The sequence below is a fragment of the Microtus pennsylvanicus genome, chromosome 8 (genome assembly GCF_037038515.1).
Source record: "Microtus pennsylvanicus isolate mMicPen1 chromosome 8, mMicPen1.hap1, whole genome shotgun sequence".
NCBI classification, from domain to species: Eukaryota; Metazoa; Chordata; class Mammalia; order Rodentia; family Cricetidae; genus Microtus; species Microtus pennsylvanicus.
This window is the reverse complement of record NC_134586.1, coordinates 12,975,998-12,993,833: the sequence shown is the minus strand read 5'-3', so window position 1 is coordinate 12,993,833 and position 17,836 is coordinate 12,975,998. Positions and strand designations below refer to the sequence as shown.

The window sequence follows — 17,836 nt, the reverse complement described above, 5'->3', positions numbered from 1 at the left end:
AGATGCCATTCTCAGGAAAATGGATGCAAGAGGAGATGATTATACTGAACAAACCAAGGCATCCTCAGAGATAGATCCATAGGGTTTTTTCCCTCACTTGTGGTTCATAGATTTTTATAGAGATGTATAAAACCATGTAGGTCTATATGGCATGAAAGTGGAGGAAAAACTGTCCAGAGGAATGAAGGGAACTAACAGGAGGCAGGATTGGTTAAAAAAGAAAAAAGAAAAAGAAAGAGGAGAAGGAATCTGGGGAGATGGGAATGTTCAATACACTGCATAGGCCTGTGGGAAGTGCACATAGCAGCACAGACAAATAGTACATATGATGAAAATAAACAGAAATAAGTAAATAAGAGAATGACATTGGATGTTTAAATTGCATTTCACTACAAATGACTTGGTATCTGAAGATGGTCTTAGAAGTCACGTGAAGAGGTCAGAGCTGTATAACTGATGACAGAAAACATGATCAATGATTTGAAAACAATTACTGAGTCTTCACCATCTACCCCTCTCTAACATAAGTTCCAAATGGATTATAAAGTTGAGCACTAAAGAAATAAATCGGCATCTGTCTATTCCTTCGTTGTTCACTTCCCCCACCACATCTGACTATGGTTATTTATTTTCTGGCTCTTTTCTGGACTTCTAGGTCAAAACAGCAGAGCAGTGAGGCGGAGAGATGGCTCAGTGGGTGAAGCGTAGACCTGGGATTTTATCCCTAGAGCCCATAGAAGTATTCAGTTATAGTGGCATAGTTCTATAATCTCAGCACTGGGGGGTGGGGGACCAGACAGGAGGATCCTGAAGGCTGGCCAGCGGGTCTAACAGAAATGGTAAGCTTCAGATACAGTGAGAGATCCTGTCTCAAAAAACAGAGTGGAGAGAGATAGAGGGAGACACCCAATTGTTGACCTGTTTGTGCATAAGAAACGCAGCCCCACCCCAGATCAGTCAACCGGTCTCTCTGAACTACAGGGCAAATGCATAGAAGGTCGTTCATAGTTGGTGGAATGAGCGAAGTGCAAGGGATAAACTTCCTTTGGACTGCATATGCAATCTCCTGCATGATACATTTGCAGGGAATTACCTATGTCAAACCCAATACTACGTACAAGACCTATGGACCAAAAACCATAAAACCAAAACAGAGGGACTGGCAAGATGGTTCAGTGGGGAAAGACACTTCCTACCAAGCCCGAGAACCTGAGTTTGAACCCTGGGATCCATAAGGTGAAGAAGAGAACTGATGCCTGCCAATTGTCCCCTGTCCTCCACACATACACTATGATACATGGATACCACCACACGTGTACATGCAAGCACGCGCGCGCGCGCGCGCACACACACACACACACAAACAAAAAAATAAAAAAAAAAACCATCAGAACAGAAGTGCCTAGGAGTAGTCTTCACCCATATTTATAAACAGTTTCTGCCTTTTCTACCCACAAACACCTCTTTGCTCTTACCTTTGGAAGCTAAAGTGATGAGATAAGGTTTTCTGCTCCCACTTCCCTAATCAGTGCTCAGATGTTTGCTCTTATGGGGGCACTCTCTTAAGCATACCCTTCTGTCCCATCCCAAATGCTACCAGAGTCACCCTGTCTCCCTCCCAGTAAGACAAGGTGGCATATTGGATGGGAGAGCGAGCATCCTGTTGAACCCATTTGTTTCTTCACCGAGGATAGATTTAACTTCTTTATTTAATGCACTAGGTCCTGCAGGGCTTGAAACATAGGATATGATGCACACTGCAGGCCTCTAGGAGGGTTTCGTGCATGACAAATTAAACATTATGCTTTCAAAACAGCCAAAGGGGGATTAACGAGGGTACCACAGACATGCTCTCCTCTTTTCAGGGCCATAAACATGTTGGAGGGGGAGGTGAAGATATAATGTTTGACATACCGAGGGTCGGATCATATTCCCAGATGAATCGTTTGGTCAGAAATCTCACTACAATAGCTGTGGAAGAAAAAGAACAATATGTCAACCGTGCGCTCTTGCTGGAGTTCTTATCCATCTGTAGAAGGAGGAGAGATTCATACAACACCACACCCGTTTGATATTCCCTTCACCTGTGACTATTGCAATGCACTTCCAATTCGTATGGTGGCCTCAGACTTGGGTGGTGTTTTTAACATGCTTGTCATTCACAAATCTACAGCTTAGATTTATTTTTCTAGTCATAGGTGTCAAGCCAACCAACCAGCACAGTGTGAAAATGCACACACAAAAATGTCAACAAAGCCTTTAATTCAGATGCAAAGTGCCCCATTACAAGTCTTTAGAGTTCGAGTCCTAATAGAGATCCACACAGGTGAGCTAAAATAACGGGGACCACCATTACTGGGATGAAAAGATACAGTGTTAAAGACATCTAGCGCTCCAGAACGGAGACTTAGGAATTCATGATTGCTCATCAGACAGTGCCAAAGAGTGCTGTAAGAGAATGAGGGCCTAAGCTCTGATCCCAGCGCCCATGTAGAAAAAGCTGGATGTGGCCATGCATGCCTGTATCCCCAGACACGCAGGGAGGAGAGAGGGACCAAGGACAGGAAGATCACAGGGGTTTGCTGGCTGCTTTGTTCCAGGTTGTTTGGTATAGAGCCCATCTCAAAGAAACGTCTATAATCTCTCCATTGTCCTGCACTTATTTTAAGTCATAGGCAATCTGGATGCTCTTCGACTGTAACTATGGGCATGGATAAAGAGAAGTGGCGGTCAGTAATGTTGTCACGTCCCTGCAAGCCCAGCACGGGCAGAGTGAGGCAGGAGGATAGTGTGTTTGAGGATGCCTTGGCCTACATAGCAACTTCCAGGTTAGCCTGAGCTAAATAAATAGTCCCTGTCTTAAAATAAGAAAAAACAAAGCAAAATATGCTTAACCATGTGGACACTGTTGTCCTGAAAGTTGACAGGACTCATGTCAGAGAGTTACATCCCATTGCAGTTCACAAGAGTGCTTGCCAAACTTGAGAAGGTTTGTGAAGGAGGCCATCACAGACAGTAAAGATAGACAAAGAATCCTTGGTAAGAAAACCAGCACTTTCAAACTATTTGACAAATAATTGCACCAGCACCTGATCTCTTTGAAGGCCCTAGATGGTCTCTCTGAGAAGCCACTGAACTTAACTCAAATAATCATGGCTACTAGTTTAAAATACCAATTATATCTTTACTTTCACAGAAACACCTTCAATGAACTGCTCACAAGTATTCCTTGAAGGAACAAAGCTAACTGGAAGGGGCGCGGGGAGGCTAGGTCCATGGCGTCTGTCGTCACTTTTAGGGTCAGCAGAGAAGCATGCCTCTTTCCTGTTTGTGTCTCCCGTGAGCTGCCACAGTGCACAGTGCCACATGGACACTGACAAACAGTCCTTACTCACTTACTTATATGTGAATTCGCTGCGGGTGACCAATGAGGGGAAATAGCAATATTCTTTCTTAATTGCAGAGCATGAGACTTGGTTAGAGCCAGTATACGTCCAGAGCCTGAAGTGGCATGGCCACTGACCCTGTCATCCTTCCCACGGGGAGTGGACTTGTGGTTTCAGCTGCGCCCTCCATCTGTCTCTGTGAATTCTCTCGAGAAGAAGGCTTTTATTTTTAAGTTGGTTTTTACACGTGTGAAACAATAAGTACAGACAGATACTTTTCTCCTTTAAAAATGAACAATGTTAGCCAGGTATGGAGGCACATTGCTTTAATCTCAGCGCTTGGGAGACAGAGGCAGGTGGGTTTCTCTGAGTCCTGGGCCAACCAAGTCCACATAGCAAGCCTCTGTCTCAAAAACAAAACAATGTTAGCAAACAGAGCTGGCCAAGGTATTTAAAGACCCTATCTTTAGTTAGAATGCTTATTTTAGCTTTAAAGGCCAATCTATAAAAAGTGTTTTGTATCTATAAGGAATGACTTATTCAAAATATAACTGGCGTTTCTCAATTCCAAAACCACTTAAAATTTAATCATTTCTCAAAGTATTTCTGAACTACATTAGACACTTCACTGCCTTTCAAAATCAAATATGCTGAGAATAATTGCATCATTTGACGATGTCTGGGCTGGCAATACAGCTTGAAGCTATAAGGAAGATATGCAAAAGACATCCAGAATGCTGTTACTGTTGAATGTTTGAAGGTTTTGAATATGTATAGATGGATTTTACATAATGTAACTTTGTCCTTCAGTTACGGTCACTGGGACTATGCTTAATGACACACTGCTCTTCCACGCTGTCACTTATACTCCAGCAAAGACTTGTCACCCTCTCAAGAAACTTGTCTAAAATACAGGAGGAATTTGGATATGTTAACTCCAAAGAAATTTCTTGTACTCATAACAACATAACTGAGGCTGAAAGGATGGCTCAGAGGATAAAATAGCTCAGGGCCCAAGCCTCAGGACTTGAGTCTGACCCATGGATCCCTTGGTGGAAGGAAAGAAACAACTTTTGAAAGTTGTCCTCTGACCTCCACAAAAACACAACAGCATGTGCATGTCCACACACATACACACATACCACACAACAACAACAATAATAAAGTACAGGTTTCATCTACCTTCAAGACAACCTATCTGCTGTTGGCAGGCTGTTCCTGTTGACTCTTCGGATACTGGCTGAATTCCTACTGCCAACTATACAGAGTAACCTACTTCTGGTAGTGTGGCCAATCTAGCAAGGTCAATATTCTTCTTACACAACTGCACACAGCGATTATTTCTAACAATGGGAGCATGCATTTAACAAACTAATCTATTTCAAATACCAGTAAAGTACGCAGAAACAGTGACACACATTTATCAGAGATGTGTTCTCAGGTGTTCCTATTTTTCCTTATGAATTAATTTTGGGAAAGACAAAATGACATATTTTTAGATTTCTATTTCTATAACATTTTAATTTGATTGGCATAAAGAATAAAATGGTAATTTTACACTGTGATGAACTGTCTGTTAAATGTTTAATTATTCTCTAAACTGTGTCCAAGATGCCCAAGCGACTCTGCATTTTCAAGGGTCACCAGAATTATTTAGCCCCCAGAGTTTTCTTTTCTTTTCTTTTTTTTTTTTTTTACAAATTTCATTGTGGAATATGATTTTTATATATGATATCAGCCCTCACCCATGCATATTTTATTTTCTGCTTTACCGGTTGATACTGCCGTTGCCCCCTGGCTGTTGGGCTGCTTCTATTCACTGGAGCAGCCTCCGTGTGCTAAGATTCAACAAAGCCCATGTCATGCAACATCTTTGTCATAGATGCTCCATGACTGTAGACGGAGACTGCTTGTTTGTTTCCCGGCTGCCCAGACCCAAAGTAATCACACAGAAACTCTATTAATTGCAGCACTGCTTGGCCTACTAGCTTATGCATATTTCTAGCTAACTCTTACATCTTAAATCAACCCATACCTATTAATTTATGCACCATGAGGTCGTGGCTCCAGCAGGGGCATCTGTCTCCTGCGGCAGCCACAGGGCTTCTCACTGATCTGCCTTCTTTCTCCCAGCATTCAGTTTAGGTTCCCTGCCTAGCTATGCTCTGCCCTATCACAGGCCAATGCAGATTCTTTATTCATTAACCAATAAAAGCAGCACATATACAGAAGGATTTCCTACATCATATTCCCCTTTTTGTCTAAATAAAAGGAAGGTTTTAACTTTAACATAGTAAAATTACATATAACGAAACAGGTATCAAGCAAGAATTACAGTTACAATATTTATATCTATTTTTTCTTTTATCATAACTAAGCAATACTTGAAGAAGTGGGGGATGCTATTTAAGGGAGTGGCAAAGGTGATCCTCTCCCTTTTTTCGGTCTTTTGAGATACGGTTTCTCTGTATAACAGCTCTGGCTGTCCTGGAGCTCACTTCGTAGACCAGGCTGGCCTTTAACTCACAGAGAGCCGCCTGCCTCTGCCTTCTAAGTGCTGGGATTAAAGTTGCATGCTATCACTGCTTTGCATGTGATCCTTTTTCAAAAAGATATTTTTCTTTTGATTTTATGCGCTTGTGTTTGTGTGTGTGTGTGTGTCTGTTTATCATCTGCATGAAGGTACTCAAAAAGACCAGAAGAGGGCATCAGATTCCTGGAACTGGAGTTACAGGCAACTGTGAGACACCTGATGTGGGTTCTGAAAATCAAACCTGAGTATTCTGCAAGAGCTGCAAGTGCCCTTAACCACTGAGCAGCCTTTCCAGCTCCTGTAGTCCTTTGTGATAAGGGAGTTTTGAAATGTATAAGAGAAGATATCTGAAGGGATAATACTTCAGACAGAAGGAAGGGCAAGGCCCTGAGACAGGGAAATGTGAGTGGCATGGTCCCAGAGCGTGGCCTGGGCAGTGTGGCTCGTGGAGAAGGAGCAATAGTGGGCACAGACGGAGGGAAGGCAGTTTTGCACCATTGCCCCATGATGCACTGCTGCTCATGACAGAGCCATAGCTGCTATTAACTACAACAACCACCTACTGATATTAAGAGGAACAGAGCAACTATATTACACGGAGCTATTATTATTATTATTATTGTTACTGTTACTGTTGCTGTTGCTGTTATGTTGCTTGGCCATTTCTTTAGAAATGCATATTCTGCGAGAGCGTGGGATTCATTCTGCTCATCAGTTTCCCGGTGTCTAGAGTGGTTCTTGGTAGATAAAAAGATCCTTACTAGGTAGATGAAAAACCAGCATCGGTGATGGTAACAATGATGACTCATCCTCAAAAGGGAAGTAACAAGCCATCACTGAAAGACACAGCAGAGAAACCAGTCGCAGAGGAATCCCAATGGTGCCATGCCACTTTTGTATAAATCTTCCCTTAAGAGGTGACGTGGGTATATGACGTTAGGGGCTCTAGCAGCATAGCGGAGGCATATAAGGTCTTTTTCATGATGACAATAACATTTGTTATTCTATAGCTTATTAATATGCACTGTCTGGGGCTGGAGAGGCAGCCAGAGGATGAGGGTGACGGCTGTTCAAGCCCAGTGACCTGTGCTGGGGCCCTGGAACCCACACATGAAAGTGGAAGGAAAGAACTAGTTCCATGAAGTTGTCCTCTGACTGCCACATGTGTGCCCTGACAGGTGTGCTCCAATACAAGTGCACACACGCTAACAATAAACAGTGTTGAAAATATCTTTTAAACGTTTGAGTAAGAGTTGAGGGTGTGTGTGAGTCAGTAGTAGAGTGTTTTTGTGGAATGTGCAAAGCCCAGGACTTAGTTCCCAGCACTGCCTCCTCCCACGAAAGCTACTGTTAACTACAAAGGCCAGTTTAATTTTATCACTTTCTCTATCCCCACATCTCAGGCAGAGTGTGAGTTTGTTTGGTTTTCTGAAGCCCAGTGCAAGACTGCAATCTTTGCTTCCCACAGAACTCTGACTTTTCCTCTTGTTTTGTGTTCGATATGATAAATCTTTTTAGCCAGAAGTAAACGGATCAGGTCAAATGCAAGCTCACACCGATACTTACAAGAGTCTGATCCCACAACAACACAGGCAGACCCTCCAGAGGGCACTGTGCAGGCTCCCGTTGAACAGTTAGTTCATACAGTGGCCGTGATCTGCAGTTTCTGTGCTGTCTGTTTAAGATGCAAGAGGGCAGGCGATCGCCTATAAAGATGTGATTGCTCAACCCTGCAGGGCCTCGGGCATGCAGATCTGGCTGTACAACCGATTGACTCTAACCTCAGTGGCATGGGAGAATAAGCATTTACTATAGAGCAGTAGAGAAAAATAACACACATGCATGGGGCTGAAAAACCTACATGAAGTGTTGAAAATACCCAGGCCAAAGTTTTGAATGTTTCATATTTATTTATGCTATGTGTGTGTGTGTGTGTGAATGTGTGTGTGTGTATACATGTGCCACACAGCACATGTGAAGTTCAGAGTACAGCCCGTGGTGGTTCAGTTCTCAGCTTCCTTTCATGCAGACTCTGGGGATTGAACTCGGTTCCTCAGGTTTGGCAGAAAGCACCTTCTCCACTGAGCCATCTTGTCAGCCCCCAGGTCAAAGCTCCAATAACCATTGCTGCTTCCCGCTTCCCACCTGGTCACCAGGCACCCTTTCTGAGTGTGTCCACTATCCTCGTCACACCCCAGTGGAAACCCTTAATTTAATTTAGGCTCTAAGGTAGTGCTTCTACTTCCTAACTCATGCAGGAGTGAAAGGGTTGGTTACAAATAAGTGAATTCTTGTATTCACGTTATAACCCGCGAGTCCTCCGTGAAACATTCAACATTCTAGAAACACATAAGATCACATCACTTTGTAATGGCTTCTACACTTTTTACTAACTACTGCCATAAAAACCTTCAAATGCTCTGTGAGAAACAAATACAATTTTTGTTACACAAAGTAGAAGGGGAACCTTCTATTGCATAGCACCTCTGTGGACCACTAGTTTTGGGGTAAGAACTCTTGACCATTTTTTTAAATCAATTTTCCCCAATTTAACTAACAACCAAGCTTGTTACCGTTCAACAAAAGTTGTAAGCTTAAAGCTGAAGGAGGGCATTAGAATGAGTTGACCCAGTATCCCAAGCATGGAGTTTCTTGAAATGAGACTGTACCCACAGGGGATCTCTCTTCCCAGCTCCCTTCCTCCTCAGCACCTATTGCGTGATTATCTGACTTTAATACCAGCAAACACCCGAGGCCATGGCACCTACATGGTTTGCAAGATCAATGTAAAATTGCTCTGTGTACAAAATTCACTTTGAATTTATGGTCTGTAGTTACCATGTCATAATAAAGCAAGCACTAAAACTAATGCAAGAGAAAGATGAGGGTTTTCATCTCCCCCTCAGTGGTTGGCCAAGCACAGCCTTGATTGAAACGGTGTCATAAAAAGTATAATGGGAAAGGCTCAAGAATGCAGTCGTGTTAATATCACCAATCTAATCTACTGAGCATGCACTGGAAACTCAGACACTGTGCTAGGCCTTTGCCAGCACAACTGTGTTCCCCACTTGCTCATGGCAGGAGGATATTGGTATATATGGCTGTGCAGCATGAAGAAATTAAAGCTCAGATCATTTACACATGCCTTTTTACAGCTTTTGATTACATTTATTTATTTATTGGTTTTTCGAGACAGGATTTCTCTGTGTAGCTTTGGAGTCTGTCCTGGAACTCACTCTGTAGACCAGACTGGTCTTGAACTCACAGAGATCTGACTGCCTCTGCTACCCACTGGAATTAAAGGTGTGCACCACCATTGCTTGGCCATTTATTTATTTATTTCTAGTGTGTGTGTGTGTGTGTGTGTGTGTGCGTGCACGCATGCACATCTGTATGTGTGCATCTGGGGAAGCCAGAGAATTTTGAGAGTCAGTTCTGTCCTTCCAAGATTTTCGGCCTGGGCAGCAAGCATCTTTACCCACATAAGCCATTTCACTAGGCCCACATTTCTCCTCTGAGGGCCCCCGACTTCAGGGTCCTCGAGTTTTCAGCCACTGGGGTTCAGATAAAGAGAGCGCTGCCAGAGATTGCTGCACCGCTCTGCTGTCACTGTGCTCTCTGGATGAAAACTTTCCTGAGGATGCCATACGGAAGTTATATGAACAAGTGTGCTTACACGCATGCTACCTGCATACATTGTTCCATCTTGGCTCGGGGTGGGCAACCAAGACATTGCATGGTTTTGCTCCACATTGCTTTGGTTATAAAAGAATCAAACCCATGATGAAAATATCGCCTGAAATATCTCTAAGAAAACTCACTTTTCTAGACGTGAGGTTGAGTGTTCGTTATCGTCCTGTTTTTCTCAGTGTGGAGCAAAGACACGCTTTTACTTCTATAAGCCATTGCACACTGATACACACACGTGGTGTGCCAATCCTTCCACACTGCTTTGCCTCACCATCTACATTTAGTTGACTTAATTATTTTCTTTGGGGTTGAATATTTTAAATATTATGCAAGAGTGCCATGGCATTGGTGGGGATCGGGGGGAGGGTTGCTTTCAAAGTCAGTCCTCCTACGCCAATTTTATTTTAATTTAGCTTCCTTAAAATTCCGACAAGCTAATAACTGATCAGCATGGTAAGTAGGCAGTAAAGACTGGACCACCGTCAAGTGAGGGAGGACGAAGGACATACAAGGCACAGCAGACACATGATGGTACTATACAACCCACAGCAGTCACCTCCCATTTAAAATTCCCTGACCTTGCAAGGACATCACTTCCTCTATTGTGTTCCTGCCATTCATTTCTTCTCTATCACAGAATATACACAACGACTTTGTAAATATTTATTGTTCTTAGGTCTAACCACTGGTTCTGATGCCCATCTGGCCCACCTACCATCAACCCCTTCTCAGGTCTGGCCACCAGTTCTGATGCCCATCAGGTCCACCTATCATCAACCGCTTCTCAGGTCTGGCCACTGGTACCAATGTCCACCTGGTCCACTTAGCTTTGCTAATCTGATTGATCAGAATTGCAGGACTCACTGTACCTCTTCCCATAGGTCAGCGAGGAACCACCATCATTGCCATCCACAGCTGTTAGCCTTACACTAGCCAAAGGTTTTCAGAAAAAAACTGAGATGGGCATTCTTCCCAAAAGAACACCCACTGAGGACCCAGGAGATGATGACTGTGGATTATCATGACTCAATTATATGAAACTTAATTGCCATTCATTAATCAAATTAGCTGTTCTGTTGAAGTGTATACACTCCTTGACTACGTTAGAGAGGTTCTAGGAATGTTTTAAATTCAACACCAATGACACTTTCTGAACATTCAACGGGAGCCAAGTACATAATGGGTATTGATCACAAACGTATTTACTTATCATACAAGCTCTTGAAAGTGGGAATTAATGCTTCTATTTTATACAAAAAGAACATGAAAAGAAATAAGATTAACTTTTTGTATTTGCAGAGAAGCTAAATGGAGGAGCCAAGACAGAGTTCAGTAACTTTTTAAATCTCAAAGCACATACTTTTAGCAATATGCAATAGTTACTACTAAATTTTAATATTTCCACACATGACTTAATTCTACATGGTTGAGATTTTTTTCGATATGAGTGTACACCCTATCGAGAAGCAGGCTTTGGGAACTGCATTTTTGGTTCATGACTGGGATTTCTTCTTTACTGAAGAAAATCACCATAACCCAAAACCATGGCAACACAGCAAGAGATTATAAATTTTGAGAAGCAAAAAGGAAACTTTAAGATAAGAAAGATTTTTGTTTCTCTCTTCGAATATTTTTTTTTATTCATGCAACAGACCAAAGGAGACAGGAAGTACGTAATGGAGCAGATATCAGGCAATACGAGCTGAACTGTGGTCTCCTGGCCAGTTTCTTTCAGAAAAAAAAATTAAATAAATAAAATGTCAGGAACCATTTTAGGCAACCGTCTCAGCAAAGAAAACAACATATGGTTTTTATCCTTATAGACTTGAGAATTCGCTCTCTCACATGCCCTGGGAAAAGCTAAGACGGGGGTGACCATGGTGGAGTGACTGATCTAGAACATGCCTCAGGTCCAAACTAACCCATAGCCCAGGTCCCACTGTCACGGTGTTCTCATTGGAGAAAAGAAGCAAGGGCAGATGCTGGGGAGCTCGGCTCACCTTGGTGCCGCAGAGGAATACCGTCTGTGATCTCCAGAGTGTGAAACACGAGACGTGAACCTGGAGTCACACTTTATGAAGGGCTAACTGATGCTTCTGCTCTGGCGTAGAGGTAGAGGCGGGTGATTGGTAATTCTCTACCTACAGCTTTCGGTAGTGTCATGTGTTCAAGTTCAGCGTCACAGAGACTTAAGAAATTTTCTTACTATACTTCTCCTCAAAAAACAATAAAATACCTCCAAAGTTATTTTCCCCCTTCTCCCTCCTCTCCTCTTCCCTTCCCTCCCCTTCCCTTCCCTCCCCTCTCCTTTCTTTTTTCTCCTCTCCTCTCTTCTCTTCTGTGGCAGGGTCATGCTTGAAACCCCCATGTGGCAATCCTCCTGCCTCAGCCTCCTGTGTTCTGGGATCACAGGCACGTACTGTCTCAGGCTTTCATTCTGTGGACAACACATCCACTCATCTCTTTCTTTCACTCTCCATAACAAATTAGAGCTCGTCTTGGGAGCAGCTCAAATCCAGCCATCCTCATCCTCAGGACCCCTGCATACCCACAAACTTCAGATGAATATCTTAACTGTGCACCTCCTCCCCTTTCACCTCCACCTTTGTCAGTCCAGGTCAAATCAAAGCTTCACCTTGAATATCCCTGCCTCCTCATGCTCCGGGCCACCCACCATTCTTCTCTTCCAGACCTGGGTCTTTCTTCGACCCCATGTTCTATGTGCCTACTCTTCCTTTGGGTTGGGGTGGAACTTTTTGTGACTGTTCTTTCCTCCTACAAGACACGGCAGCCATTGTGCCTCAAGGGAAGGACAGAAGCATTGATGTCCCGGCACAGAACCTGGTGTGGTCTGCCCTATAGAGCGAGGGCAGCTCTTTGAAGCTTTGGGTTATCAGGCTTTGGCAATGCTTGAGACCAATGACGTGCCAATTTGAAATTTCATAGACTTATCAAAGGAAAAAAAGTAACTTCTGAACTGATGAACTATGTTGGAAGGAAACATTGGCTAGACTGGAGGTGGACCGGTAAGAACTGCCTGATTTGAAATGCCAGGACTTAAGGAGCAAGGATCATCAAAAGATCCAGACACAGAAATCAAATTTCAGATGTGTTTACTGATAACCAGCTTCAGTCCTTTGAGAGTTCTTTAGGTTTGGGAAGATGGTGGAGTAAAGAACCTGCCACACAAGGATCCCCAGCACCCACGTGAAAGGCTGGCATGGTGGTATGTGTCTATATCTCCATCACAAGTCAGCTCACAACCAGCTGTAAGTACAGTTCCAGCAGATCTGGTGCCCAGGCGTGCTTGCCAGCAAGATACCCACACATATGAAAACTAAAACAAGAAGCTGGGCGGTGGTGGCGCACACCTTTAATCCCAGCACTCGGGAGGCAGAGGCAGGTGGATCTCTGTGAGTTTGAGGCCAGCCTCTTCTACAAGAGCTAGTTCCAGGACAGCTAGGACTGTTACACAGAAAAACTCTTGTCTCAAAAAAAACAAAATAAAACAAAATAAAAAATAAGGTGAAGAGCAATTGAGAAAGACATCTGACATTGACCTCTATCTATAGTGAACACACATGTGCATGCACACAGATGTATACTCATACTCTCCACACACGCACCTTTTTATTAAAACTTTCTTTTTTTCATATGCAATTTTCATATTTAATCAATACACATTTATTGACTCCCATGCAAAGTACCAAAAGAAAGCAAGACAGAAGATTCCACAGGCAAGATGATATCATATTAGAGCTAAATTGTGAGTTGAGGCTTGGATGAGTCAAAGCTTGCTCACTTCTAGAGAGAAAGTCAAGTAGAGACTTGACATGTCTAATAGTGACAATGCAGAAGAGCCACATTCAGCTGGGAATCACACGTTCATGGATGGGTCAAATGCTGTGTGGGTGGAGCTATATATGCGTGTTGGGGTGGGCTGTGAAATTCTTTTAGCCCAGAATATAAAGAAACTCATGTCACACTGAGAAGCTCAGTTCTACTCTGGAGTTCATGAGCCCACACACACGTTCCTGGGGATGAAGATGACTGCACTTGATCTGGCCCAGAAACGATCACTGATTTGGAGTTGAGAGTATGGGAGAGGAATGAGTACAATGGTTTGATGAAGAATGACATCATTCTGGAAGATCAATGAGTGTTTTAAAGAATGACATCAAGCTTGAAGACGGTGAGCATGTGATATTAATGAAAACATCAGAGTTACCATCCAGCCAGCGTTTTACACACACAGACACACAGACACACACACAGACACACACACAGACACACACACACACACACACTCACACACACACTTACACACACATCATCCTTTATTCTTCCGTTCATCCATCAGTCCATCACATAGTCCACATGTGTCTCTTGGCTGTCTGTCCTGTCGTAGTTACTGTCAGACACTGTTCCGTAGCTGCCGGCTGACCCGGCAGCTGGAGGGAGTGATCCCTGTCATGGTGCCACTCTGCTGGGTTGTAAATGTAGTTGATGTGGCTAAAATGGGGTAGATGGTTTAAAGAAAGCAGAGGCTTTGTCCAGAATGCTGTCTTTTCATAACCATGGTATTCTCTCTTGCTTCCCATGTTCTCTACCTAATCTCAGATTTCTGGCTGCACCGAAAGAGTGAACATATCCAGAACAAGGCAAGTATTAAACAATCCGTTTCTATAGCTGTACTCTCTGAAGAGACCCCACCCCCACCCCTTATCATTTTGGCCCCTTGCTGTCTTTCCCAGGAAGGTCAAAACAAGTTGACACAAAAATCCTTAAGCCTCATAAAAAGTAAAAATGAGCAACTTAATGGATGTGTAAAATGAGCCCAATACAAAGACGCATGCTGTATAAGCTGGCGGGGAAAAGGGGAGGTGAACTAGATCCAGATGGGGTTGAAGCAGAGCTTTGAAATGACTGCTTGTGTAAGCCTGAAAATGTGGACTTGTTCTACATTCTGGGAAGAATATTACCCTGAAGGAAAAGACTTATCATGGAAATGCGAATTTTCGGTGAAAGGCTTTTCTTAATACAATTTCCAAGAGCTGTCGGAAAACATTTTGTTTATGGAAGCCGAGCTATAGAGTCTCACTTCAGGACATTCAAATCGTGAATGACGAGGGCTCCCAGCTGTGGAAGTGTCGAGGTAAGGATTAATTTGATTATGGCAACTGTCTTAGGAGGGTAAACGGGAGTAGGAAAGGCTGGGGAAGCATGACTTCAAAATCTCAACGTATCTGATAAGAAGAGTGGGAATGTTTATGAAGATTATAAAATGAAACCAATAAGTTTTTCAAGAGCAAAACCAATGTGTATGATTGCCGATATATTACTGCTCATTTGAAACTGAAAGAACAAACAAGTGGAGACTAGTTTGGAATATTGTAAAGAGGGCACTAGATTTTGTCTTCAAGTCTGAAGGTTAATACACCAAATTTCAATAACACTCTACACTTTCTTGGTCCAAACTTTCCAACTAGATTCATACAAGTCGAGAATTATTATTTGCTTTAGTTATAAGAATAACAATTAAGAAATAAATGACATCTTTCCAATATGGGGTTTGTAGTCACAATTTTCTAGTTTGTTGTGTATTATTAAAAGCAACATTTCATTCTAAGACAATGAGTTTCACCAAAATTGTCTGCAAGGAATTAATTACTGTTTATGTTATCAAAGGATTTGAATAAAAATCGGGTTTTTAATCTTTACTTTTTGCTGAAAGAGGAAATACATGTGATATTAATGTCTATTTCTTTTTCTTCTTGTGTCTACAGCTACAGAGCAGTAGAAATTGATAGCTAGAAATATTTAGATTTTACTGTGGGCATAAAAGAGATTCTGAATGACTAAGTGTCTCAAGGAAGCTGAGAAGACTCTGGCACAATGCTTGTGGGGACATCGTTCACAGAAAGGCTCACGGACCTCTCAGGACTCTGTCCATAGAAGTCCTTTGCTCTGCCCTGGTCTTGTTTCTTGTCCATGTGACACTTAGTGGCTTTAACTGGCTGTGGCTAGTGATTAGGTGTAACTTCAAACAGTGGGGAGTCTCTGTGGGTCTCAGCATGATCAGGTGTAACTCCAAACAGTGGGGAGTCTCTGTGGGTCTCAGCATGATTAGGTGTAACTCCAAACAGTGGGGAGTCTCTGTGGGTCTCAGCATGACCCTGAAGCTGCCCTCAGAACTCCATAAAAACTGGACCCAAAGCTTGGTGGTGGTGGTGCATGCCTTTAATCTCAGCACTTGGGAGTCAGAAGCAGGAGGATCTCTGTGAGTTCGAGACCAGCCTGGTCTACAAGAGCTAGTGCCTGGACAGGCTCCAAAGCTACACAGAGAAACCATGTCTTGAAAAAACAAACAAAACAAAAAAACCTCCAAAAAACAAAAAAACAACAACAAAAAAAACTGGATCCAAAATGTCCATTGTGAAGGGAGCTAGGGCTCACAAACCTAAGAGTGTAGGTGAGAGAAACTGTGGGCCACTGGGCTGGAGAAGCACCCATGCGAAGCACGTAAGACAAACAACAATGTGCTCAAAATACATCACATACTCGGACAAAGATGTTGAAAAAGTCTGTTCCATGTACACAGAATATTTATAAAAGTAAACAAGAGCATCATAAGCATACGAATGGTCAAATGGTTGTATTTTTATTTAATCCACATGGCTGCTGCTTCACTACCAAGGAGACCAGAGTGGGGCAGGTGGGGCCGAAACGCTCCCGGCACGACATCAGGACAGCAAAGAAACACAGAGCAGTGCCCGTTTCCCTTCACCGTCAGTGACTGTGCAGAGTCAGGCATAGAAATAGCCACGTGTGTCTCATCACATCAACTCCTTCATCCTGCGGCAACACTAGGCTTCATCCGTGGCCCTGTGTGGCTCAATAGCTCATAGCTCCCTATTGCTGAATACTCCAGTCTGTAGGCCTTTCAACCAGCCACTATTTGAAGAATCCCTTAATTGATCCCATTTGGGGGCAGATATGGTTCAGTAAAGGGAACTCACACACAAGTATGTAGAGAGACACCATCAGAATGTTTTGGTAAACGTCAAAGAGCACAGTTGCTGGGTTAGGGTAAGGCTGTACATTTAGTCTGAGAAGAAATTACCCAAGTGTCCTCAAAATGTCTGCACCATTTTAAATTTTTAAGATCGTGACTGGCACCATCATCAGGTTTACAGTCTTTTCAGGACTACGATATCATAGTTTCTAAGTAGGGCAAGATGGCTAACATCTGTAATCCAAGCACTTGGGAATCTGAGGCAGGAGGATTGTTGCTAGGTTAAGACCAGTCCAGGCTCACACCAGAGTGTATTCTGCTACCAGGGATGAGCCTCCCTGGACGCCTTGTCCCACTCAGATCCCACTCCGTGACTCCTGCGGTGTCCGTGTATAGTCTACACATTTCTTTCTTCCACACGTTCTTCCTTCCCTCTTTTCTTAGAGTCTCTGGTTTAACTGAGCACCTAGAACCATTCTGATTTTGAGTTTCGGGGCTGGAGAGATGGCTCAGTGGTTAAGAGTACCGTCTGCTCTTCCAGAGGACCCAGGTTCAATTCCTAGCACCCACAACTGACTGTAAATCTAGTTCCAGGAGATCTGATACCTTCACACTAATATGCACAATATGCATAAAATAAAGTTATATTAGAATAACTTTTTGAATCTCTTAGCACATCAACCACACTTTTCAAAAAGGAATGCTGATCTTAGAACATGTAATATACAGCACACCTAGGTCAGTTTCTGAACAAGAAGCTCTTCCTCAAGTGTAGACTGTCATTCACCCTTGCCCTGTGTTATTACCGTCACTCATTTTGATTTACGCATTGTTACTATCATTGTTTGAACAAGGGTTATCTATCAAATCATTTAAAGGATAAAAAATAAAAATACAAAAGATTTCATGATTTCTTCTGCATCTTCTCTCAAGTTTCATGCTAAACACATTTCTTTTTTAAAGTATTTTATTTTATTAATGTGTGTATATAAGTGTGTGGATGCGTTTTTGTTAAGTGCATTTGTATGTGTGCACACAAGTGTTTGCATGTGTGTGTGCGAGGTGTGTGTGAGTACCCATAAAGACTGGAAGAAGATATCAGATCCCCAGGGCCTGGAGTTACAGGAGGATGTGACCCAGTGGGAATCAAACTCAAAGGGCAATATCTTGATTGAGGAGTGATGTGGGAGGGCCCAGCCCACTCTGGGTAGT

The 17,836-nt window shown here is 42.9% G+C and overlaps 1 protein-coding gene across 1 annotated transcript in view; it reads right to left on the bottom strand.

Annotated features, from left to right (window-relative positions):
- Rerg (RAS like estrogen regulated growth inhibitor) overlaps window positions 1–17,836 on the bottom strand; it is a 110,937-nt gene that overhangs the window by 11,348 nt on the left and 81,753 nt on the right. The window contains exon 3 of the mRNA XM_075982465.1: window positions 1,915–1,971. Within this exon, the coding sequence (XP_075838580.1) occupies window positions 1,915–1,971 (57 nt within the window). The remainder of the gene's footprint in view (window positions 1–1,914; window positions 1,972–17,836) is intronic.